Source organism: Pseudomassariella vexata, assembly GCF_002105095.1.
Source record: "Pseudomassariella vexata strain CBS 129021 chromosome Unknown BCR38scaffold_14, whole genome shotgun sequence".
Classification (NCBI taxonomy): Eukaryota; Fungi; Ascomycota; class Sordariomycetes; order Amphisphaeriales; family Pseudomassariaceae; genus Pseudomassariella; species Pseudomassariella vexata.
The window spans coordinates 781,013-804,349 of NW_024467969.1; the positions used below are offsets into that span (position 1 = coordinate 781,013).

Genomic DNA, 23,337 nt, shown 5'->3' on the forward strand with positions numbered 1-23,337 from the left:
CACAAATCTGCCAAAGGGCTCTGAACAAGAAAATGGACAAGAAAAAATTATTTTGGCCCACTGGACATTGACACGTACTCAGAACAAACCATATTAACTAATCCTGATCGGCATCAAACATTCCAATGTCAAAGCTCGGTTCCGCAGCCCGACCCCATCTCCTCGGATACGAACTCTTGATTTGAAACATATATAGCAAGTCCTAGTAAAAACCCACTGGACTTTGAAACCATATGGAAGCCATATCCAGAGCTCACTAGCAGTATGTCATGCAAGTTCTCAAGTCCTTGACTCAAGCGTAGTAACCGTGTAGTATTGAGATACATGTTGCAGCCGTGTAGTGAACTCCATAGTCTACATAGGCGGGTCCCCATGCTGTACTAAACAACGCTTAGAATATAGGGCGATCAAAATTATGGTGACCTGCATGTGGAGACTTACCTGCGGAGACGTGCCTGTGGAGACTTGCCTGTGGAGCGTTGCCGTTGGTATTGTAGTCGCTTCACGCGGGAAGAAGGAGAGCATCATCACATGTGGTATCTAACAATCATCGCCCCGACGGACTAATACCGCGGTATGGCCTAACAAAGAACACACCTTCATATGTGCCGATGAAGCGCAGGGACAAAGGACTTGCAAGGTCAGTTGTTCCACTACCGACACTATCTAGCTGCCAGCTGGTAAAGGCAGATGGAGCTATGATGTGCGGTGCTTATATGGTTTATTGGAGTCTCGGGCGCATTCATGCTCAGATTCCACATTGAGAGTCCCTTGAAGGATTCCAAAGTCTTCAATGATCACACAACTGCCACTACCAAGAAGTCATTTGATGTCAGAGACACTGAACGCAGGACACCGGTGGGGTGCCGGTGGGGTGTTTCGGACAAAAGCCTCCCGAGTCATGATTACAATCTATGTGAAGTTTCGGGATGCCGAGAGTCAGGATTCCCGGCATCGCCAAACCTGCGGCTACGCCGGGTCCAAGCGGCGGCCTAGCTATCTATATAAGGACCATCTCGAAGTAGGACAGGGAAGGAGTAGAGACCAATGCATCATCGTGGGCACCCCTACCTGAGACCGCCAGTGACCACCCGGTGCTACGTAAGAGGGACGCCCATTACTCCCCATCACTCTGTACTATTGCCTGGGGCCTAGCCGTACCCTGACATTTACCCGCAGCCTCATTTGATCAAGGATTTATTTAATTCAGCATCTGTTAGAATAAATACGTGGATGGTTAGGGCGCATAGAGAGATAGTTGCAGCGTGGTGTGATAGGAAATCTAGGCTATGCGGTGGTGTCTATGCACAGACCAACTCTGACATGTATGATCTCTCTCACCGCGGTATTATTCATCACCTTCCCACTGGATATTTTTAGGCCGCGAATCTTGAAAGGGAACTTCGTTGGGTATCTATGAGTTTGGTCCGAATCCCAGAGCGAAGATCAGGCAGATAGTGTTGAATGGGACGAGATCTAGCATAAGAATAGAGTCAACCCTGATGCGCACAGTCTGTCAAGGACATCAACTATTACTGACTAAGCATGTTTTTCACTCTTGAACTCTTGAGTCATCACGTTTCAATTTCCACACAAAATTTAACCTCCAAATAAACAGCCAATGTACCCCAATCATGGTTTCACGCTCAATGATGAGGCTAGCACTCTCGGACGGGGGTTAAAATATCAGATCCCATCTTATTATCGCAAGGGATGAGGGATGTATCATATCACCGTATTTTCCCTTCCACTCAATCTGTATTGCGCGCGGTGCTTCGCCTTGACTCTAACCATCCTGATGGGCAAGTCCTTCTTAATGGGTTTCATAAACGTCTTCAACCGCATTTGCACTCTACTCGTTACCACGCTGTTTCTCATCAACTTGATCTGAACTTGGAAACATTCTTCAAGTCCTACTCAGCGTTGCACATACTTATACAGGTACCTTTCAGGTTGAGGACCTCCTATTCCGAACATCCATTAGGCGCGTCTACTGAGTAAGACAACACGTCTGACGTTGCCTGGTCTAGCATATTCAAATTGACGTACCGCGAAATTTCTCTCACAGGAAGCATCGTTGTTCAACTTATGTCAAATTCCACCTCCACATCTCCTTACCTCCCTTACAGCCCCGTGACGATTCATCTTCACTCGTCTACTTACCTCTGATCCTGTCCCTAATGCTCCGTCTACACGACTTGAGACACTTTCGCATGCAACTAGTCGCCCCTTCATGGTATGGCACGCAGCCCTGGAAGCAGACCTCACACGTACAGTTCCAACGATGGACGGCGGTCTTATGTGGTACTTTTCCGTAAGAGTCTCGACACCACCTTGTGGCTGTGATGGGGGCAAAGTGGCGGTAGCACAATAGAACGCATTGGTTATCTCGCAGTTGCATTGGGTCATGATGGGCTACATTCTAGTGGGATGTTGGGATTGTTATGGTTGGGATAAAGGGGAGCAAGATACTACAAATTTATAAGCGGAGTGGGAAGCTCCTAAGGCCATTGTATTATATAATTTCAACAGCCTTTGCGCATTTGCTCCTAGGAACCAACCTCCTTGATATCGAAATGGCTTTGTGATCAAAGGCAATTAATGGTTATCCAGTGACCCGATTGTGCAAGGGAGTTGTCATATGGTTTGTCTCGAGTGATTGCTACCTATAACTTTTCAGGTTTTGGAGGTGCGCACTTGGATGGCTATGGGAGATCGATGTGCTCAATATATATGAACGACCCCATGACTTATGTGTACAGGATATTATCATAAAGCCATTATCGCTATATATTTGTCATTAGTGTTTGAGTTATGTCAACGTCACCGGTAGGAGGCTGTGGTCTTTATAGCCGACTGAACAAAGCATATGTCATAACCACCGAGGGTCCTACTTCCTCATGTTTGAAACCTGCAGCGGCATTGTGCCATACAATATTTTCTCATATGTGATGTTTTTCTTCCATCGTATTGACCTGAGTGCTTGGAACCAGTAGGAAGACATACAGGAATTGTTAATCCCAGAAACTACCGGGGTTCCTGATGTCTTGTGGGCCAAGACCCAGGTGAAGTTTCAGCTTACAAACCTCAACGAATTTGAACATGACTCAATCTTGTTCGCAACATAGTATCAATGCATAATATTGCCACCTATAAACCTGAGTCCCCAACTACTAGTCGAGGTATTACGTGAAGAAAATGGCCTCATCGGTACACTTAAGTATCCGGGCATTACGCCCATAATACCTCCCGTTCCCCTTTCTCTACCCAGTGCAGCATATACACCACCTATCCACACCTCAGTATGCTCCATGCAAATCAAATCCCAATAACTGCCTTTACAAGACAAAACAAAAAGATAAAACCTCAACTTACCCCATAAGAAACACCACAGGGTCAAACCGCTCATCCTGCGCCTTATCGGTGATGCACTCGGGCACCCAGTTCACATGCGACGGACCATTTTAGCACAACACACAGAGACCTAAATAATATAAGTCCCAGATTCATGTGAGCCACTCACATTAGAAGCGTAATCAAAGACTCACTCCAAAAAACGTCCAATCCTAAAGGTCGTCCTGGCAGCCTCCCTTGGTCCATTCGCAGTGACATTTTACTGAGTCATCTAGGTGAATTTCGAATCGACGTAGCTCATATACAATAGTGTAGCCTTCTGTTCGGTTCACTAGGATTTTCTTCTTCTTTTCGGTTATTTGTTGCTTAGTTGAGCTGCTTAATTCTTCATGAATAGATATTGCTTGGCGGGCTGTCAGCAATAACAGCACCTGGTACGTACGGTTCCCAAAGCCTTCTTGGCGCAGCCGGGGCCGCTAATATCGAGGACTGTTGTTCCGGCTGGGGCGGCAATGTCAAAGGGAGCAGTGGTGGTAGTGATTACGCGTGGGGGCGTTTGCATTTGCGTCTGCAGCGACGGCAAGGCCGGCCCCGGAGACGACTAGAAGGAGGAGGTAGGAGATGAGCGTGGGCGTCATTCTTTCAACGATGTTGATGAGGGGGACAGATGGGTAAATTGGGGAATAAATTAGGTTGCTTCTGATTACTGTGACGAGGGAGGGTAAGTAGGCTTGGTGGGTGGATGTTAGCATGAACAACAGGGTAGCTTCTCAACAAGCTTGTTGGCAGAACTTTTGTAGTGTGATTAGGCAAGTGCTGTGAGGTCTTGTAGCAGCAATGTCCTTGGTTCATCTGCTTGAAACCTAACAATCATTGAATAATTCAATTACATGGTGAGTGTTTCATATAACTATTCACTATAGCAGTTGCGGCTATCGAACTAAAATGAGGAAGAATACACCTTCCTCATCTTTGTGGGCATCCCTGGAAAAAGGTTCACGAGTAAGAAAGAGAAATCCCAGAAGAAAAGACACAACTTTGCTGTCCTGAGTATGGACAGTTCTATTTTTCGTTTGGTACACTGACAAATTCGCTCTCGTCTATGGTAGTGTGTAGCCTCCGTCAATGATCAGGTCGGCACCTGATCGCACAAGTCAGTACTCAATTGAAAGGGTTCGTCAAGCAACTTACCGGTCATGTAACTGCTAGCATCACTTGCCAAGTAGACATAAGATCCCTTCAGCTCGGCTGCTTTACACAATCTCCGCCCAGGAATCATGTCAAACCACTGTTTCCGCCACTCCTCGGGGTGGACAAGAAGCATATCGGTTTCAATGAATCCCTGAATCAAACTCGTATGTTAGCAAGCGTGTCCCCAGGAATCCGCTCACACCACAATGCACTAGGGCACTTACCGGCGAAACACAATTCACCCTCATAAAATCCACCCACTCAACCGCCAACGACTTGGAAAGGTGCACCAATGCGGCCTTGCTCGCATTATACGCGGCCTGCTTCTGCGGAACATTCACCAGCGTGGCCGAAACCGAAGCTGTGAAGATAAGCGATCCCCGATGCGGCGTATCCTCCCCACCCTCCTTCCACTGCCTCTCAAACACCCTCGCCGCCGCCTGCGCCGTCCAGAACGCCCCGTTCACATTTACGTCGAACATCTCGCGAAACTTATCCTCCGGATACTCCTGTGCAGGGATATGTTCGGCAATCCCTGCATTCGCGACCACGATATCAAGCTTTCCATCACCAAGTTCTTCGATGACAGAGGCGAATACCGAATCAACGTCGACGCGTGATCGCACGTTGCACTTGTAGGCTTTGAAGGGACGGCCGCCGTTGGCAAAGGAGATGGAGGAGGCGATTTGAGCGGCTTCGGCGGAGGGGGTACTGCTATAGGTTATGGCTACTTTGGCGCCGGCTTCGCTTAGGCCGCGGGCCACTTCGAGGCCGATGCCGCGGCTGCCGCCTGTGACGAGGGCGGTTTTGCCTGTGAGGTCGAAGTGTGAGAGTACAGGAGCAGTGGGGTTGGGGTGAGGGGCGAGGACCATGGTGGCGGTTGGTGTTTGTAGTTGCTTGGGAGGATGCGAGTGTCGATTCAAGATAATGTTCTAGAGTGATGATGAAAATAGGGGATATCTAAGTGTTGGAAGTTTGAGTTGAGAATAAAGGTATTCCATGGCACGTCTAATTCAATGACTGACGGGAGCAGGAGAACTCCCCCACCCCTACCACCACCATGCGGAGACGGTTGCCCCAAGCCGTCAACCCCACCAAAGTGAAGTGAGTGCGGGTGGAGAAAGCGGATGACTCTCAACCGTCCCCCACGATGATCGTGATGGCCGAAGGTGCGGAGAACATAGAGCAGTGAACGGCCGCCATGACGGCACGCATGGCCCTCACCCTCGTCTCGATGGATGACACTTTGTGAGAGGTGTTGGTTCCACCCGTGGCACTTGCTTCATATTAAGCAGTCTACAAAGACTTTTGGCTTTTGTATAATTACAGTTATTACGGAAAGGATAGAGAAAATTCATGAAAGTCACCATCCCCGCGCTCATTCAACCCTTACTCCTGCTACACGCCTGAACAACACCACCATGACTTCGACCAACATAGTAAGTCACCCAAGCAAAGGCAGATCCAATTTCCACCGAGTGCTAACCAACATAAAATCCAGAACCCCGCCTTCGTCCTCCAATCGATCAAAAACGTCTCCTTCGAGAACCGCCCCATACCCCAGTTACGCGATGAGCACGATGTGCGTGTGCACATCAAGCAAACGGGCATTTGCGGCAGCGACGTACACTACTGGCAGCGTGGCCGCATCGGCGACTTCATCCTTGACAGCCCTATCGTCCTAGGCCACGAGAGCGCGGGCACCGTCGTCGAGGTCGGGAGCAAAGTGAAGAATGTCAAGGTGGGAACTCGGGTGGCGATTGAGCCGGGTGTGCCGTGTAGGCAGTAAGCTTTCCCTTTCATGATGTCAACAACTCTGACAGTGAATTTGTCATGGCGGTGATTAGGGTTGCTGACTGACTGGGAAATTATAGTTGCGACTACTGCCGCTCCGGCGCCTACAACCTCTGCGCCGACTCCATCTTCGCCGCCACCCCACCCTGGGATGGCACCCTGCAGAAATACTACATCGTAGCGGGAGACTACTGCTACCCGATCCCCGACCACATGAGTGCCGAGGACGGTGCCCTCGTCGAGCCCGTCGCGGTGGCTGTGCAGATCTGCAAAGTCGCCGACCTGCGCGCGGGACAGACTGTTCTTGTTTTCGGGTGTGGACCCATTGGTGCACTGTGTCAAGCTGTGGCGAAAGGGTATGGTGCGACGAAGGTGATTGGGGTGGATATTTCCAAGCCGAGGGCTGAGTTCGCCAGGGGATTTGGTGCTGACGATGTTTATGTTCCGGAGAAGACGGCGGAGTCGGCGGCTGATCCAATCGAGGCGTCGAGGGCGATGGGGGAGAAGATTGTGCAGCAGTTTGGCCTGGGCGAGGGGGCAGATGTGGTCTTGGAGTGTACTGGGGCTGAGCCCTGCATCCAAGCTGGTGTCTTTGCGACTAAAAAAGGAGGTACCTATGTCCAGGCGGGAATGGGAAAAGAGGTCAGTGTTGGTGCTATCCCTATTTCGAATTGTCGGCTAACGGTTGGCGTAGAATGTCGTGTTCCCGATTACAACAGCTTGTATTAGGGCGTTGAATATTAAGGGTTCAATTAGGTATACAGCTGGATGCTACCCCGCTGCCGTGGATTTGGTGGCATCTGGAAAGGTCAAGCCCCGGTCTTTGATTACACATAGGTTCAAGTTTGAGGAGTCGTTGGAGGCGTTTGAGCTGGTGAGGAAAGGGCAAGAAGACACACTCAAAGTTATCATTCACGGTGTGAAATAGTGTTCGGACTTATGAATGTGGCTTATCGGTCAATATGGAAACTACCCAATACACAACAGTTTCGACCAAGTGCTTTCGATTTTGGCTTATATGCACTGAAATGTTGGCTCATATATTGCTACTAGTGCTGTGTCATTGCAGAAAGTTCCAACATCCTCCTCACAAGCCACTCGTCGGATTTCTTCATTCAAATCACAGAGAACGGAAAGTAGTACTCGTAATAAGCATAACGTACCCCACGGTCCAATTGAACACTTTCGCGCATTTCCGTACAACCTAGGTTTTATCCCTTATTTTCCACCTTCTACAATGGCACGTAATTGGGAAGAAAGCGATATTCAATTAGCGCTTCAAGCGCTTCAAAATAACCCCAAACTAAGCGTACGATCCGTAGCACGGATCTATAATATCCCTCATACAACCTTACGTCACCGATATCGCGGCGGTACTTCACGACAGGATATACGATCACCAACGCAAAAGCTTACCTATTCCGAAGAAGACGCGATCGTACGCTACATAGTCGTCCTAGATTCACGATCATTTCCTCCTCGAATAAGTGGTGTTGAAGATATGGCGAATCGACTACTCCACCAACGCGACGCAGGACGCGTCGGTACTAACTGGGCTTCGAGCTTCGTATGACGACAACCAGACCTCCGGACGCGTTTTAATCGAAGAATCGACTACCAGAGAGTCCTCTGCGAAGATCCCGACGTGTACCGCGCGTGGTTTTATCTCGTACGGAATACAATTAATAAGTATGGAATTCAAGAGGAGGATATCTATAATTTTGATGAGACTGGGTTTCTTATGGGTCAAATCTCATCCGAGATAGTTGTAACGACCTCTGATCGACGTGGAAGACCTAGAGCAGTACAGCAAGGGAATATGGAATGGGTTACATTTATCCAGGGCGTCGGATCGGACGGCTATACTATCCCTCCGTATATCATCTTTGCTGGTAAAACTCACCTATCTTCGTGGTACGAAAATAGCCTACTACCAAAGGATTGGGTTATCGCGGTTACGAAAAATGGCTGGACTACAAATGAAAGAGGCGAGGACTGGATTCGACATTTCGATCAACATACAAAGCTTCGTACGAAAGGTGTTTATCGCTCTTAATTCTCGACGGCCACGAGAGCCACCACTCGACCGCTTTCGAGCTCTACTGTAAAGAGAACTCTATTATCACACTCTGTATGCCTGCTCATTCGTCGCATAAGCTCCAACCTCTCTATATCGGCTGTTTTCGTGCACTGAAAAGAGCGTACGGTAAAGAAATTGAGGATCTTATGCGGGCACATATTACCCATATCTCGAAGGAGGACTTCCTCTCCGCGTTCTTAAAAGCGTTCCAGGCAACTTTTACGATACCAAATATCCAGGGAGGTTTCCGAGGGCAGGACTCGTACCGTACGATCCGGAATATGTGATTTCGCAGTTAGATGTGAAGTTACATACTCCAACACCTCCGGGTACCTCGTCTGGCCTTCCTATTATCTGGGAGTCGAAGACCCCAAATAACCCAATTGAGGCACAATACCAGACCGAATACGTGAAAAACCGAGTTATACGACATCAAAATAGCTCTCCGACAGCTACACTTACTGCACTTGACCAGTTTGCGAAGGGTACGACGCAGGTTATGCACCGGCTTTCTCTTTTAGAGGGTTAGAACGCCGCGCTTCGAAAGGCAAATGAGACACTTAGCCGGCGGCGTTATACGAGAAAAAAACGGTTACAGTATGGAGGATCACTTCGTATACAAGCTGGAGAAGATTTACAGTCTCGGAAGCTAGTTAACGGAGAGTTAGATAATAAATCGCGCTGGAGTCGTAGTCGTACGAGGAGGCCAGAGATACTTCAGCAACGCTGTAGGACGTGCGGAGAGCCCGGTCATAATATGCGTACTTGTCAGAATAGTAAAGAGATATCTGAAGAAGATAGTTCCGAGTAGTTTTAATTATTTTTTTACGTTATAGTTGAATTAACTTATATCTTATTGTACGAGGTCTTAAGAAGTGTTCAATTGGACCGTGGGGTACGTTATGGGAATGTTTATGAAGAAAGGTCTCTGGACACATAGAATCATAGCCAGGTGGGAATCATGGATTCTCAGAAGCATCTACCCCAGGATTAACAGTTTTGCGGCCAAGTTGAATGACATGACCCAAATTTACACGTTTGGCTACCAGAATGCTATACGTAACCAAGGCGATATAGACAGGCTTGGGTTGTTCTATACATCTGTTTGGACCAAGTTACGCTCAGAGTTCACCTGGAGTGCCACTCAATATTCTCATAACTCCTGCATATTTTCCATGCAAAAAGTGCCTTCATGTAAATTAAACAGAAGTTGTTCGATACCGAGTTTCTCCTAAATCATGCCATCGGATCGATTTGATCCTCCACCATGCCACCCCTTACTGAGGAAGTCTACCCACATCAAGCATTGGCGCATTATGCAAGGGCGGGCAGGTGGATTTGACTCAAAGTCCGGAACCGAGTCTCATCATCTCACAAGTCAAGCCAGACCATGAGGGCCAAGCAAATCAATCATGGCATTTATTCTCATGAGACCCATGTATGTCGCCTATCTCCCTTGAGCTCGGCTCAGCTACATGAGTACCGACGCGACCAAGATTTATAGGGCATGGTGTCCCAGATGTCTGTTAGCAGTATCAGCATAGCACGCACATTCTCAAACCGCCTCACTGCAATTGTAAAACCTTGCGACATCATCCGCAGATGCCTCATATCATCTATATGACCATGTGTATGGGATCCGAGTCTGCTCAGGCCCTAAGATCCGGGCTAGCGGTCGTCTGTCAACCTGGAGTGGGTCTACCCGTTGTTTGAGGCGGACAAGGGCAACAGGCGTCCATGGTCATTTTGCGGCTATGATACGGAAGTTAAGGTGGCCAGAAAGCATAGAATAACTTCGGTCTTTGCGAGGCTTGATGCATGTGATAGTAATATATGAGGTTCATCATAACCAGTTGAACAGCACCAGAAGCCACCTGCATTGTGCTCTCTCGTCATTGCTTGCTGGCATCTTCCTCCAACCAAAAGCCCTAACGTTCACCATGCCTGCCACTAAACAATCCATCCGGGCACCCAACCCTCCCATAGAGGACAGCGTCTTCAAATCCTTCCGCCTTGACGGCCGAACCGTCATCATCACTGGCGGTGCAGACGGCATCGGCTACGAAATTGCTCGCGGCCTAGCCGAGGCGGGTGCCAACGTTCGTTACCACTATCCCTTCCCGGTATTCAACCATCACTAACGAGAAAACCGAGAAAATAGATCGCAATCTGGTACAACTCCTCCCCCAAAGCCGCCAAAATAGCCACCACCATCAGCGAGGACTTCAACGTCAAAACCAAGACATACCAAGTCGACGTGCGAGACTACGAGGCGGTCGAGACTGCCGTAGCCCAGGCGGTGACCGATTTCGGAAGATTGGACGTCATGATTGCGAATGCCGGGATTCCTACGAAAGCCGGCGGCCTCGACGACAAGGTGGAGGATTGGAACAACGTGCGGGCTGTCGACTTTGACGGGGCGTACTACTGTCTGCGTGCTGCGGGGCTGGTGTTCAGGAACCAGGGACATGGGGTGGGCATTGCGACGGCATCGATGAGTGGGCATGCGGCGAACGTGCCGCAGGAGCAGAGCTGTTATAATGCTTGTAAGGCTGGTGTGGTGAGTGGCTCCTTTTCAACCTGTTCATTGAGTTCTCTCGACCAGAGTAGCTGGTACTGATTGTTTCCACTAGATTCACCTGGCAAAGTCTCTGTCGGTGGAGTGGGCCAAATGGGGTGGGAGGATCAACTCTGTTTCACCGGGTTATGTCGACACTGAGATCTCGGAGGATTGTCCGTTTGAGATGAAGGAGGAGTGGTTCAGTCTGACTCCCTTGAAGCGGGATGCTGACCCGCGGGAGTTGAAGGGGATTTATCTCTACTTGGCTAGTGATGCCAGCTCCTATACTACAGGGGCGGATTTCGTTATTGATGGTGGGTATACTGCCAGATAGATTTCTTTTGATAATGATGGACAAATTAGAAATATTACTGCTCGCAGTGTTTGTTGTCACTCGTTAAGCCTTTTCTTTTCATCTATATGCACGTTGGCCGCAGATCAACTAATTTGACTAATACAATTCGCATCGAATTACACGTTCAACCGGTTACTCCAACAGTGATTGCCTTCCGAAACTTGGCGAAGCTAGCTACTGAATTGGCTAAAGTTATTGGGCGATGCCCCCGACTCTTGAAGACTTCAGGCATTATCGGAAACTCCTCGTCGCTGCAAATTCCGTCTGGCCCGCGTGTCTTGGCCATCGATCGAAAGTTCAGTTCAAGTTCGGGCCATATAACAGCTTTAGTCAACAAATATTGTCTCTAAATAGGCAGCTCATAAGTTGTATTGAATGATTCCGACAAAGCTGACAGTCACCCGGCTGCGAATAGTCCCCACAAGGGTGACAGAAGTCCGGTTGCATAGGATCGGCAACTCCACAATTCTGAGGAAACTCGAGCTTTTAATGTGCCGAGGGCATGGGTATTCCAAGAAACATGAGATCTTCGTGGGTCGACCCCGGATTTGTGGAACTGAACGTTTGGGGAAATGAGGAGAAACCTGGAGTGCCTGGAGTGATGTCAGTGGAGCGCAGGAGTGCAACAAGAGCAGCTGGGTGAGCTGATGAGGCGGGATTATTGCCACCTCTGTACACGATGCATATAATCACTGTCACATACTTCAATACCTGTCCGGGTTTATGATTGACTCATTTTCTGTCGATTGTCATGTAGCTAAGCCACAGTTGTTGATCGCAGACCATCGCAGTATACCTACCTCTACACTGGCACTCTTTATCCGAGGTCGGCCATGAAGGACTCCCAGATCGTCGGAACCGCCCTGGCGGAGGTGATGCCCCAGAAGGGCAGATACTGGTTCCAAGAGTCACATCTCCTTCGCCTCAACTTACTACTCCTCGTTCCTCTTCTTTCATCTTCAGTATCAGGCTACGATGGTACGTCAAGAACTGTCCCATTTACATCCTCAGAACTACACAGGCTGTGCCTAATACTAGAAAACAGGCTCCCTGATGAACAGCCTCCAGTCCCTCCCGCAATGGAAAGAATACTTTGGCCACCCAGCAGGAGCAACCCTCGGTCTCGTCAACGCCGCCCAATCAATCGGCTCCGTCATCGCAATCCCCTTCGTCGGGGATCTGTCTGACAAATATGGCCGCAAGCCGATTCTCCTCTTTGGCATCATTCTTATCATCATCGCGACGATTATCCAATCTGCCTCCATCAACCTGCCCATGTTTGTGGTGTCGAGGTTGATCGTTGGATTCGGAGGCATGTTTGTGGTGCAGCCCAGCCCACTGCTTATCGCTGAGTTGGCGTACCCGACTCATCGGGGGAAATACACGTGCGCATTTTGGACTATGTATTATCTGGGTGAGCTCACTTCTTGAAGCCTCTATTCACAACCATAAGAACAAAAGGGAACAACCTTTTAACATGTGAAAATCCCAGGCGCCATCCTCGCCTCCTGGACAACTTTCGGCACACAGTCCTATTCCGGCGTCTGGGCCTGGCGCATCCCCTCAATCATCCAAGCAGCGCTCCCCCTCGTCCAACTCACCTTCTGGTACTGGATCCCTGAGTCTCCCCGCTGGCTTGTAGCCCAAGACCGCGCCCCCGAAGCCGCCGCCCTCCTCTCCAAATATCACGCCGGTCAGCCCATCCCCGGCGAGGCAGCCCACACACCTCTGGTCGCCCGCGAATTATCTGAAATCGTGCAAACTATTCATTTAGAGAAGACGGCTAAAACTACAGGGTGGATATCACTGATCTCTACCCCTGGGAATAGAAAGAGGACTATGATTGCCGTTTGTTGCGGCGCTTTTGCGCAGTGGAATGGGATTGGAATTGTGTCGTATTATCTCACTCTTGTGTTGGATACCATTGGCATCACCGACACTTTTGAACAGACGCTCATCAATGGGTTGCTGCAAATCTTCAACTTCGGCGCTGCTCTCGCTGCCGCTTTCCTCGTCGATCGTCTGGGGAGGCGCACTTTGTTCTTATGGAGTAGCGTTGGCATGCTTCTGTCCTATATCGTCTGGACGGCCTGTTCGGCTGTTAACTCAGACACGGGATCAAAACCAGCGGGTATTGTGGTGGTCGTTTGTTTGTTTACTTACTTCTTCCATTACGACATCGCCTGGACACCTCTACTATTTGGCTATCCAACGGAGATTTTCCCCTACAGTCTGCGTTCAAGGGGGATCGCCGTCGAGCTGTTCGCTATATACGGGTCGCTCGTCATTGCTGCATTTTGCAACCCCATCGGGATCGAGAATATTGGGTGGAAGTACTACATCGTGTTTTGTGTGTTTCTGAGCTTGATGCTGCCTGTTGTGTACTTTACCTTCCCCGAGACCAAAGGGCACAGCTTGGAAGAAATCGCGGTTATCTTTGATGGTAAGGATGTAGCTCTTGTGGAAGATGTCGGCGCCGACGAGAAGGAGAACCTGAAGGCTGGTGGTATCACATCCGCAGCTCATACTGAGGAGGTGTGAGAGGACGATCTCCAAGCACGGTTCATTGAATCGCGTTATGGAATTCTCAACGACTTTCACAAATGAGTGAAGTATCTCAAACATCGTTTTCTAACCCAGAGGTACCAAAGAAGGAGGAATCAAGGACGGGGTTCCGAGTAAAGGCCGTCTACCGAACAATGGTCAAACGTACACGAAGATAAGCCAAATATTCAGGAACATATAAGCATTCCGATATTACAGTGTAGTAGAAAGATATGGCTTACTCAGATAAGTATTCCTGGGCGCGTCGTTTCTTTTGTTACCCATTCAGTCGTCTCGTCTTAGGTTCTCCACGTGGACCCATTAACCCCAGTCCACAACTCCACAACTTCTATCAATGCTCCCCCGCACGACCTGCTTCATGCGGTACACCCGGCCGTCAAGCCGTCATCTCTCACCCTGAAACCCCAGCTCCTCCTTGAACCTGCTTGCTTAATGCTCTTGATCCCGATATTTCCGCCTGCAAGCTCGCATTGTCCTGCCGCAGTGCACCTGGATGAACCGCCAGCTATGATACTTACCCCAGAGTGGGTCATAGTGTCGACTCCAGTCTCCACCGAAGCCGGGCCATGGCCACCTTCGCAGGGGTAGCAGAGTCTGATCTAGATCTGCCCCTAGGGGTTGCCGACCAGAGCTGCAAAGAATGCCGGAGACGCAAGGCGCGATGCGACAAGGCCATGCCCACATGCACTCTCTGCATCAAATACGGACGACACTGCTTATACGAGAAGCATTCTCGCACGCCACTGACCCGAAGGTAAGACCATGACAACGGTCCGTGTTGCGCGATATCTGAACCTGGTACAGACACTTGACTGAGGTTGAAGAAAGACTTGAACGGGCTGAGGCACTCATCAGGAGAATGCGGCGCAACGAAACCAATGGCCAACAACCGACCAGCGAAAGAACCTTCATATTGCCGCAACAGGTCAGTCCCAGCAGGCAGGGGATTGACTTTGATTTCGGCGATCTCAACCATCGAGAGTTGGGATTTAGCGCCCCTCTTACATCTCAGACTATCGGAGTGAGCGGCAAAGTCAACAGGCCTGTAGCCCCATCATCAAATCCAAGTTCAGCTCAGATCCACGCAAGGCCTACGTACCGACCAAGATCAGTACCCCTGCATGATTATCAAGGCACTCAGGACTCAGTCGACCCTAAGCCTTCCCATGGATTGGTAGAGACGCCTCCGCGGGATGACTTTGAATGGGACGAACTGGATACTTCCAATACCCAGTCCCCAGGATCCAATGCCGTTGCCGAAACAGGAGAGGAGGACCAAATCAAGGATGGCATGGCATCACTCACTGTCACTGAGAGTGAGACAGGCTATCTTGGGGTGGCATCCGGTGCAGCCCTCTTACGATTCATTGAACCCAATGCGCGTCCAATAACAGTTCCAGCGAGCTCACAATACCGACGAGCCCCGTCCCTTTTGGCCCAGCCTGATCCCAGCCAACACATCGTTGACAGCATGATCGACGCTTACTTCTCCGGTTATCATCTGAGCTACCCCATCATTCACGAGCCGACCTTTCGTGCGCAGTACTCCGAGGTAATACCACAACCGCATGGGCGCAGTTGGCAGATACTGGCCTACATCGTTGCTGCCCTCGGTGTTTTTTGCTCAGCCACTTCGGTCGGTAGTTTGGATCTGGAACTATTCGCCCGCGCCAGGTCGATGCTATCGTTTGACTTCCTAGAGACGGGGAATTTGACACTTTTGCAAGCTTTGACGTTGATTTCCAACTACCAGCAGAAACGAGACAAGCCAAATTCCGGGTACAACTACCTCGGCCTTGCTGTGAGGATGGCTACAGGATTAGGCCTCCACAAGGAGTTCCCTGGCTGGAATATCTCACCACTAAATATGGAAATCCGTCGTCGTGTCTGGTGGTCCCTATGCGTCTTTGATGTTGGCGCCACCATAACCTTCAGTCGACCAATGGTCTGGCCGTATGATGGCGTCGAGGTGGCGTTTCCGATGAACGTAACCGATCGAGTATGTCTTTGTCATATTCAGAACATCTAAGCTACGTATATAGTTTCTGACCCCTTATTAGGAGTTGACCGCAAACTCGAAAACATACCCACGTGGAAACACCGGTATAACACCATACACGGCTGTAGGCACACAAGCTCGCTTCCACGTAGCCACGAATGATATCTACTCGAGGGTTATATCCAAGCCCTTTCCTAGCTCGGGGGAGCTCCTCCGAATGGACGCCGAGTGCATCGAATCCTGGCTGGCCAGTCTGCCCCCCTGTTTCACTGAAGGCAGTATTGTGCCCTCAAAGTACGCTTTGGCACATGCGGTGATGCAATGGCGGTACCGAAACCTCCGAATCATCATGTACCGACCGTTTGTCATACGGAAAGCATTAAACACGCGCCAGGGGCGAGTGGAAGATTCTGCCGCCGACTTAAAGGCCTACAGTCGCTGTCTTGCTGACGCCAAGTTCACCATTGAGTCGATCAGCAAATTCTGGGATGAGAACGAGCACAATCGCCTTGCTGCTTGGTATGCCTTGTAAGACCCCCTTTCAAATACATGACATCTGTGAAGATACGATACTTACATAACACCAGGTATTTCCTCTTCCAGGCAGCTCTGATACCCTGCATCTGTCTACGAAATGCGCCTCTTACCCCAGACTCACCCAGCTGGTCAGAGCAGATCTCCATGACTCTCCGCACGATCAAGGCCATGGCACTGATAAATCCAAGTTCCGCCAGATCCTACCAGGTGATTGTTGATCTCTGCGGCCAATACCTGAGAGACCCCCAGTCGGTCTCCATACCACTTTCTTCTCAACAGAACCCTCAAGATGTCGCTCACGAGCCCAATAATCTCGAAAGGGGGCCAGAGAGTAACATCGCGGCCGACCCAAACGTGATATTCACGCAGACACCCAACGGAGAGCAACTCGGACCAATCGACGAGAGCCCACAGACGCAAATTAACCAGGTCTTTCCCATGATGTGGCCCAACGTAACAGCTCTGGAAGCGGCCGATGAGATCATGGGAGATGATGCGTGGCTTGAGTTTCTGAGGGCTGGCGATGGTGGCGTCGTCGGAGACCGTCCCGTGTGGGAGGAACGGTGACGTTCAGGGTTTCAAGCACTCTACTCTTGGTTGCGTCGGTTGGTGTTCCTATTGGTGCCGGTGCTGCCTACTCTTCTTGACCCTGAGCTACCCTGTGGGACAGACCGGGTCATAACAGGAATAGTTGGTACTGACCGCGGAATCACGCCACCAAACTCCCTCACACGTCGTCTACACAAATGCCATAAGAAACTCATAGTTCCAGCATTTGTTAATTTCCAATACCCGTTTTCCCATCAAGTTGTGCCAAACCAACCGAGAAGGAAGAGTAGGTTTGCTAGATCCTAGAGCTCAATCATCTCATCCCATCTCGGTACGGCTTGTCTCCGGCGGTATAAGTCCTCAGATTTGTGGCTTGTCACAGTGGCCCATGTATTCTCTACACAAGTTACATATATGTTTCACAGCATATAGTTAGTGATGACAAGATCATGTCATTTTAAACCCCCCTCCCCCCCAACACTCGCGAAACTATTTACCACCAATGAATACGTGAGCTGGTTTGCCTCATCTGGCCACCTCGTACTGCCAGCGACATGAGATGAGAAACCGTTTTGGAAATCCTACATATGCATAAAATGCGACGAAGCCCCCTTGTCCTTCCATCCCCAACAATTACGGTTTCTCCACTAGTGGCGTTCAGATGAAAAGAAACATATCGACCAGTCATTGGCCCGATCTGATTCTGCAGCCGTGGCAGATCTTTGGTGTCATACCTGTTTTGGCTGCAAGCCAGGATTCCGATCTGTCTGTGAGATCGGGGGAACCCTGTATCGTCGCTGTTCATCGACAGGTCTGTGAAACGATCTAACTCGTATTCATTTTTTCTCGAAGGCACATGCGGCCGCACGAACAACAATAGTTGAGAGAAATTTGATGTTCTGAACCATTTGTTTCAAACGTTTCTGATTGGAAGGATACTCTTGCGAATGAAATTCCTAATTTGATTCTGTAACCAGGGATTGGCTACATATTCAAAGAGAGCTCCAAGTAGTCATTGGCTGGCCGTGTCGAAAAGTCCCTTTACATTGACAAGCGGCTCTTCCTAGTTCACTTCAGGACGCAGCTTGGTAAAATTCGCTTTGTAGATAGTTCCTGCACAGGCATCTCTAGGCTCCGCAAGCCTGGCGGACCGAAGAAAGTAGGTCACGATGTCTTCATCCTTGACCCTAGGAGGGGATCGGTCATATTTGCAAGTATAACAAACATGCTTTTGTGACCATAGAATTATGATTACTTTTTGGGCAACACTTGCAGTGGATAAGACGATCAGCATATGCTGGCCTTATGGTGGTTTTGCTTGCGAGCTGAGCTCATGGTGATTCGATGAGCACGTCTTGGTTTGCGATAAGTTCTACTTGTACACCGAGAAGCGGCATGCGCCCATTGTTTTGATGGTGATATTTTCCCATGTCGGCTGGTGTAGTTGGTCACTTCGCTGGTAGATAAGTCCCGATTTGAGCCTCGCCCACTTGGGTCGGTGACGAGTCGCGGGTTCGAATCCCGCAGCTGACACACAAGGGGGTTTAGTCAACCCTTACGGCGCGCTGCCCACCTTGTTGACTTCGCCTACCTAGCGATAATAGGGAGATTGGTGCAGTTTAGGATTACGAGCATCCTAGCCAGTCGACCGTCAAGCACTACGTCGGCGGAATATAACTCGACAGCCGGTCCAGAATTCGAATCGTTAATCCGACCCCTTATCGGACCTCGCCTATCCGATAACGCTCGTCGGCGAACCCGTCCCCTCACGATAGAAGGCGCGCAGCACGCCCCCTCGCCGCGATTCTTGCGAGCGTCTAGACCACGTTACGGTCTATCCACTTGAGCGTATGGTTGAGATGTATACGCTCGACGAGAACCCCAATTAGCAGATACTACGACTTGTCGCGACAAAAAATAGTCGAGCATCTTCTGCACATCAGCAGCATCCCACCCCTGAGGACGAATTTAAGTGCCACATTACCACACTTATCGGTAGTTCAGGCAGGGGTTGTAGCACAGACTTAGGGAGGGACAGGAGGTTTAGTAGTCATTTGGCTACAAGTTTACCTGTATAACCGCCCGACGCGGCTTAAGGGCCCGCTATATCATCTATAGCCCCTTAAGGGAGTACTTGTAGAGGTACCGAGGGTTAACACCTACGGCGTATTTAATATTTTTTTTTTTTATTTTCCCATCCACACTGGGGCAATCTGGTCAGATGTTTGGTGATAGCAGGGTCAGTCACGAGAGGTGCTGATGTTCACTTCCATTGATAATGGGAGTTCAACATGCTGGTGTGATTCATAAGATTAGAATAGAAACTTCTAGACAGAATCTAGCATGCGATTCTAAGGAGTGAACATGTCCACAAAGTTGAACAGACTCGAGCCACCATTGCCACCATTACCACCGGGATCACCGGATCACCGGAAAGAATACTGTATCCCGAATTTCCAACTCCTAGCCATGACCCGTAACCTTGTGACATGAGTCGCCCATCCATGCTACCCTGCCTGCTATGTACGTACGCAGCAACTTGACCCATTCGCCGGTAGATCAACGAGTTGGAGGCCTGGGGACTCCAAATCCGCCGTGGCGTCGTAGTCTGCGCAGAAGAGACTTTTCTTGGCTCGCTGCAACGATGTCAGAAATAATCGACGACATGGAAGTATTTGAAGCAATACTTACATGGTACTTCGACCGCAACAGGGACTTCCCAGGCCAGCACTTCCCTAGTGCAAAGCGACGTGACCACGACAGCCTCGGGCTCCGGCTGGCTGTAGTCTATACGCACGGCACTGACTCGCAAATAGTACGACCCCGAGTACCGAAATGCCAGGTCAGGGAACACGGCATATTCCAGTGAGGAGTACGAACTGGCCCCACCTCCGGCATTATCATCGAGAGCTTGTCGGGCGGTCGATAGGGTCCCATGTAGCACGCCGTCGAGGACGCGGCCGTGAGCATCGAGCGCCATCACCTGCAAAAAGTCGTAGTCTGCGCTGCTGTCGGAAGTGACAACTAGCGGTGGGTACAGCGTGGATCCGGCTTGGACCTGGTTCGGAGGTTGGACGTCGATGTTCATGATTTCTGTGTGAAGCGTGGGGTATTGGCGGTAGGTGTCGTGTGTCGTTGCAGCGGTCCCAGCGTACGGGGGCCTGTTAACTCTAGCTGCGCTGTTACTACTAATTCTACTAATGCCTGGGTAACTGGAATGGGCCAGCATGATGGCAGTTTTTGTAGTCGATGGGTTCGTCTCTTATAGACACAACTTGGCCTGGACGTGACACGAAAAGGAGGCTTAAGATTAGATAGTGGTAACTAGCAAGAGACGTTCAAAAAGAAGAACTGCAAGTCTGCGATGCTGACTCGAGACAAATAAAGGCCCACAAGGCAGGAAGGCGGCTTGGTCGATTATACGGCGTGCGGCCCGCATTGCAAGGTGGACCTAGGTGGTGCTAGCAGTGAAGACTCGGCTTGGGGGATGTCGATTGGCTCATGGGATAGAAAGCAGCCGGGGCAGCGCCTAGGCGACGTCGTCGTGACCCGGATTATGAGACCAGAGCTAGCACGATCACGGCTAGTCACTTCAAATCTGAGATCTGAAAGGACGGGTACCAGATCGCTGGGTCTTTCGCATGGGTATTTTCCCATCTTCACGAAGGAGTAAGTGGATCATGCCGCTCCAAGTATAAGCTACACCCGGCGTGTTAGTAACAAGAACCGCCATCAATGGGTGCGGCGCAACTTGAGTGATGGTGTGTTCAGTAATCGGGAATTAAGCAGCACTCGAACTATGGGGTGGGAGCGCCTCTAGTTACTTCACAGTAATAGTTCGCAAGGTTTTCCCTTCGTTAAAATCTTGGCATGAACATTTCAGCCTTAGAGAGAACCGTGCCTCACTCTCCACCTCTCAAAAGCGTAACCCAATCGTCACTGCATAGCCCTGTCGGCCATTTAAACTTGATTGCTACTTTAGATGTCGAAACACAGTTGAGGAGAGTAAGAAATCTAGATCTAACGGGGAGGTGGTGGTTCATTTTCGCACTGCTGTCCGAGCTCGAGCAAGGATCAAGGGAGCCCCTGTTTGTGTCGTGTGTGGGTGATACGGAGAACCGACCGGCCGCATTGGCACCGCTCCGGTTTCCTGGTACTTGGGTATGTACTACACAGTAGCTTTGGACGAAGCTTGCTTTTTTCTGTTCCAAACTTGCAAAAACGAAAAACCCAATCAGACATAAATAGGAGAAATAGGGATGCAGCCGAACAAATTATCGTGAAGCACCCAGAGTCGTCCCTATATGCCTAACGAGCATGGTTCGCCTCGTCTTGTTGCATTGATGAATCCTTTGATGGGAAATCAATCGCGACATTATTACGCTTCGGCGTTCGGGAAGCCTTGGATATGTAGGTGTTGCCTGTACGTGGTATCACCATTAGTCTGGTGTGAATGCCGCCATCTGTGGCCTTCTTCCCACTAACGCTTGGCATTCAAAGAGAACTTACTTTTCAGCTTTACCGGCATGCGGAAATACTCGTGTCTCACATTGCTGTAAGCTTCCTGGGTCAAGTACAGATCACTCCAACCGTCCCCAGCCAAAGAAGACTGATAAGTCTTCAAGATGAAGTGGGAAAAGCTTCTAGAAGTTATCACACATGATCAACATTGATGCGGATACAAGATCTTCAGTAGGGAAAGCCCCACATATGCAAGTCATCGATCACGTCCCACGCAGGGCATCAGAGCAGCAGGGCGTGAGTATAGCGCGTGCCGCCGGCTATTGGTCTTGTGCTATTACTAGAGGGATATATCGGTGGTTTAGTAATCCGAGACATCTCACTATGTGCTGGATAGGAGGGACGAGTTCAAGAAACCCAAACCACCAGATATAGTAGCTACAATGGGTCGATTTGAGGCTCAATACGGTACCACATAATGAAAAGATGTGATTGATTCAATACATAAAATTAGCCTGTCAAACATGCGGCCAAACCTAGTGCCGTGCTCAGGGTGCCATCCGACATCCCTGGCAAGACAACGCAGGTTATGCCCGAAGCATGGATCCCTGACCCAATATTCAACAAGGGGATGATGCTTCTCCAAGAAAATGACCAACCGAGGATGAGCCTGACACCTTACAGATACGTCAATGGCGGTACAGACGGGGTGGGTCTCCTGGTCAATAGCAGATGCGCACATGTCGGACAAGTTGTTAATATTGTACACTGCCTCTGACATCCTGCAGTCTTGAGGCCACGTAATGAGTCGCAATGTCGGAGCCCGAGGCGGATATATCCTTGTTTCATTTGCTCGCACGAGCGACGAGACCCCTTCTCTATGACAGCCCCATCCCAATGCTAAGTGTACAATACTGATACATTCAGCCCCAATTCTCAAGCTGTCGACCGAATCCTTTCCAGGATTGGTCCGTAATCTGCATGGCACCGTCGTGCTGATTCGGCAAGACAAACGTATCACGATGTTCAACTCGTGAACTGAGTCTCTGGCCAAGATCAGTAATCTTCAAAGGCGTTCCTCCCTGCCTCCTCGTCTCCTGGGTCGGCGACACGGCCCCTCTTAGCGCGTTCCCCCAAGCGATCATGACGGAACTTTAGTCCGCAACTGTACCCCATGCCACCCCTTCATCTGCTCGCCCAGAACGGCATTCACCATGCGCTGCTGCTTGAGCATATTTGCGCCGCGAAACTTGTCCGAAGCAATCTCGATGCCGTACATAGAGCCGCATCCGCCGGAAATGTCCTGCACCATGAGTTCCGTCGGCTCAAACTCGGCCATCAGTTTATTCCAGATTTCTGTCTCGGCGGGATCCAAGTAATCGGGCTTCTGCGGTCCTGATGGCTCTGCAGATGGAGAGGCGGCGGCTGCTGCGTCTGAAGTGGTGGAGTAGTTTTGAAGAAAAGATGAGGAAGATATTGGTAGTCTGGTGGAGGGACTTGTCCGGATTAGGCGGGTCATGCCTTGTATCAAAGGTGCCTTTGAGGAGATTGCTGCTCGTGATTGGCGACATGTTTGACGCGCTGACAAAGCCACGACACGCCGGCACGTATTGCACAGCATGATGAACAACTGAAGGAGGAATGTATGAGGGATGATGTTTCCAGTGACGACAAGTGTATCGTGTGCCTTCCCTATGCGCCTTAGACTGAACTGGGCTTTCCTCTCACGATTTCTTGTGCTGATTCCGAGTGTTGAACAGTCTCGCAGTTCCCATCATCACCAACGCCGATTTGCAGTTGGTTTGACGTCACGGACATTTTTCCCGTCTCAGACCGGGCCGACTATTTCCCTGGCCTTCGCTGTTGACCAATGAAAGGATGGCCTTAGTCAG

The 23,337-nt window shown here is 50.0% G+C and overlaps 8 protein-coding genes and 1 non-coding gene across 9 annotated transcripts; 6 read left to right on the forward strand and 3 right to left on the reverse strand.

The window, feature by feature from the left end:
- Positions 1 to 1,715: 1,715 nt before the first annotated feature.
- On the forward strand, positions 1,716 to 2,070 carry BCR38DRAFT_446036 (uncharacterized protein). Its single transcript, XM_040861067.1, has one exon. It carries the CDS (start codon positions 1,721 to 1,723, stop codon positions 1,889 to 1,891), a length of 171 nt encoding a protein of 56 aa, XP_040711954.1. The 5' UTR covers positions 1,716 to 1,720; the 3' UTR covers positions 1,892 to 2,070.
- Positions 2,071 to 4,454: 2,384 nt separating this feature from the next.
- On the reverse strand, positions 4,455 to 5,555 carry BCR38DRAFT_399548 (uncharacterized protein; the record flags this gene model as incomplete). Its single annotated transcript, XM_040857720.1, has 3 exons — positions 4,770 to 5,555; positions 4,546 to 4,696; positions 4,455 to 4,495 (listed from the first exon to the last, which is right to left on the reverse strand). Exons 1-3 carry the CDS (start codon positions 5,415 to 5,417, stop codon positions 4,455 to 4,457), a joined length of 840 nt encoding a protein of 279 aa, XP_040711955.1. The 5' UTR covers positions 5,418 to 5,555.
- A 269-nt stretch (positions 5,556 to 5,824) lies between these two features.
- Positions 5,825 to 7,479, forward strand: BCR38DRAFT_477514 (chaperonin 10-like protein; the record flags this gene model as incomplete). Its single annotated transcript, XM_040863075.1, has 5 exons — positions 5,825 to 5,984; positions 6,047 to 6,330; positions 6,420 to 6,981; positions 7,034 to 7,256; positions 7,409 to 7,479. The coding sequence occupies exons 1-5, from the start codon at positions 5,967 to 5,969 to the stop codon at positions 7,477 to 7,479; spliced, it is 1,158 nt and encodes a 385-aa protein (XP_040711956.1). The 5' UTR covers positions 5,825 to 5,966.
- Positions 7,480 to 10,359: 2,880 nt separating this feature from the next.
- BCR38DRAFT_460562 (uncharacterized protein) lies at positions 10,360 to 11,313 on the forward strand (the record flags this gene model as incomplete). The annotated part of the gene is made up of 3 exons (XM_040862428.1): positions 10,360 to 10,518; positions 10,581 to 10,979; positions 11,053 to 11,313. The coding sequence occupies 3 exons, from the start codon at positions 10,360 to 10,362 to the stop codon at positions 11,311 to 11,313; spliced, it is 819 nt and encodes a 272-aa protein (XP_040711957.1).
- An 854-nt stretch (positions 11,314 to 12,167) lies between these two features.
- On the forward strand, positions 12,168 to 13,875 carry BCR38DRAFT_351926 (hexose transporter; the record flags this gene model as incomplete). Its single annotated transcript, XM_040856676.1, has 3 exons — positions 12,168 to 12,312; positions 12,380 to 12,748; positions 12,827 to 13,875. The coding sequence occupies 3 exons, from the start codon at positions 12,168 to 12,170 to the stop codon at positions 13,873 to 13,875; spliced, it is 1,563 nt and encodes a 520-aa protein (XP_040711958.1).
- A 301-nt stretch (positions 13,876 to 14,176) lies between these two features.
- On the forward strand, positions 14,177 to 17,453 carry BCR38DRAFT_67224 (fungal-specific transcription factor domain-containing protein). Its single transcript, XM_040865550.1, has 4 exons — positions 14,177 to 14,653; positions 14,704 to 15,898; positions 15,960 to 16,426; positions 16,486 to 17,453. The coding sequence occupies exons 1-4, from the start codon at positions 14,466 to 14,468 to the stop codon at positions 17,000 to 17,002; spliced, it is 2,367 nt and encodes a 788-aa protein (XP_040711959.1). The 5' UTR covers positions 14,177 to 14,465; the 3' UTR covers positions 17,003 to 17,453.
- Positions 17,454 to 18,414: 961 nt separating this feature from the next.
- Positions 18,415 to 18,517, forward strand: BCR38DRAFT_t299. The gene has a single exon. It is a non-coding gene; the product is annotated as a tRNA-Thr (tRNA).
- A 1,026-nt stretch (positions 18,518 to 19,543) lies between these two features.
- BCR38DRAFT_488995 (uncharacterized protein) lies at positions 19,544 to 20,213 on the reverse strand (the record flags this gene model as incomplete). The annotated part of the gene is made up of 2 exons (XM_040864349.1): positions 19,544 to 19,620; positions 19,676 to 20,213. 2 exons carry the CDS (start codon positions 20,211 to 20,213, stop codon positions 19,544 to 19,546), a joined length of 615 nt encoding a protein of 204 aa, XP_040711960.1.
- Positions 20,214 to 22,592: 2,379 nt separating this feature from the next.
- On the reverse strand, positions 22,593 to 22,835 carry BCR38DRAFT_295534 (bola protein; the record flags this gene model as incomplete). Its single annotated transcript, XM_040854491.1, has 1 exon — positions 22,593 to 22,835. A coding segment is annotated over one exon (243 nt), but the record flags the coding sequence as incomplete, so codon positions are not given.
- Positions 22,836 to 23,337: the final 502 nt, after the last annotated feature.

Coding starts and splice junctions, on each gene's coding strand:
- BCR38DRAFT_446036 (XM_040861067.1), top strand. CDS start 1,721: ATGTATCATATCACCGTATTTTCCCTTCCACTCAATCTGTATTGCGCG.
- BCR38DRAFT_67224 (XM_040865550.1), top strand. CDS start 14,466: ATGGCCACCTTCGCAGGGGTAGCAGAGTCTGATCTAGATCTGCCCCTA. Junction 14,654..14,703: donor CGCACGCCACTGACCCGAAG/GTAAGACCATGA, acceptor AACCTGGTACAG/ACACTTGACTGAGGTTGAAG. Junction 15,899..15,959: donor CGATGAACGTAACCGATCGA/GTATGTCTTTGT, acceptor ACCCCTTATTAG/GAGTTGACCGCAAACTCGAA.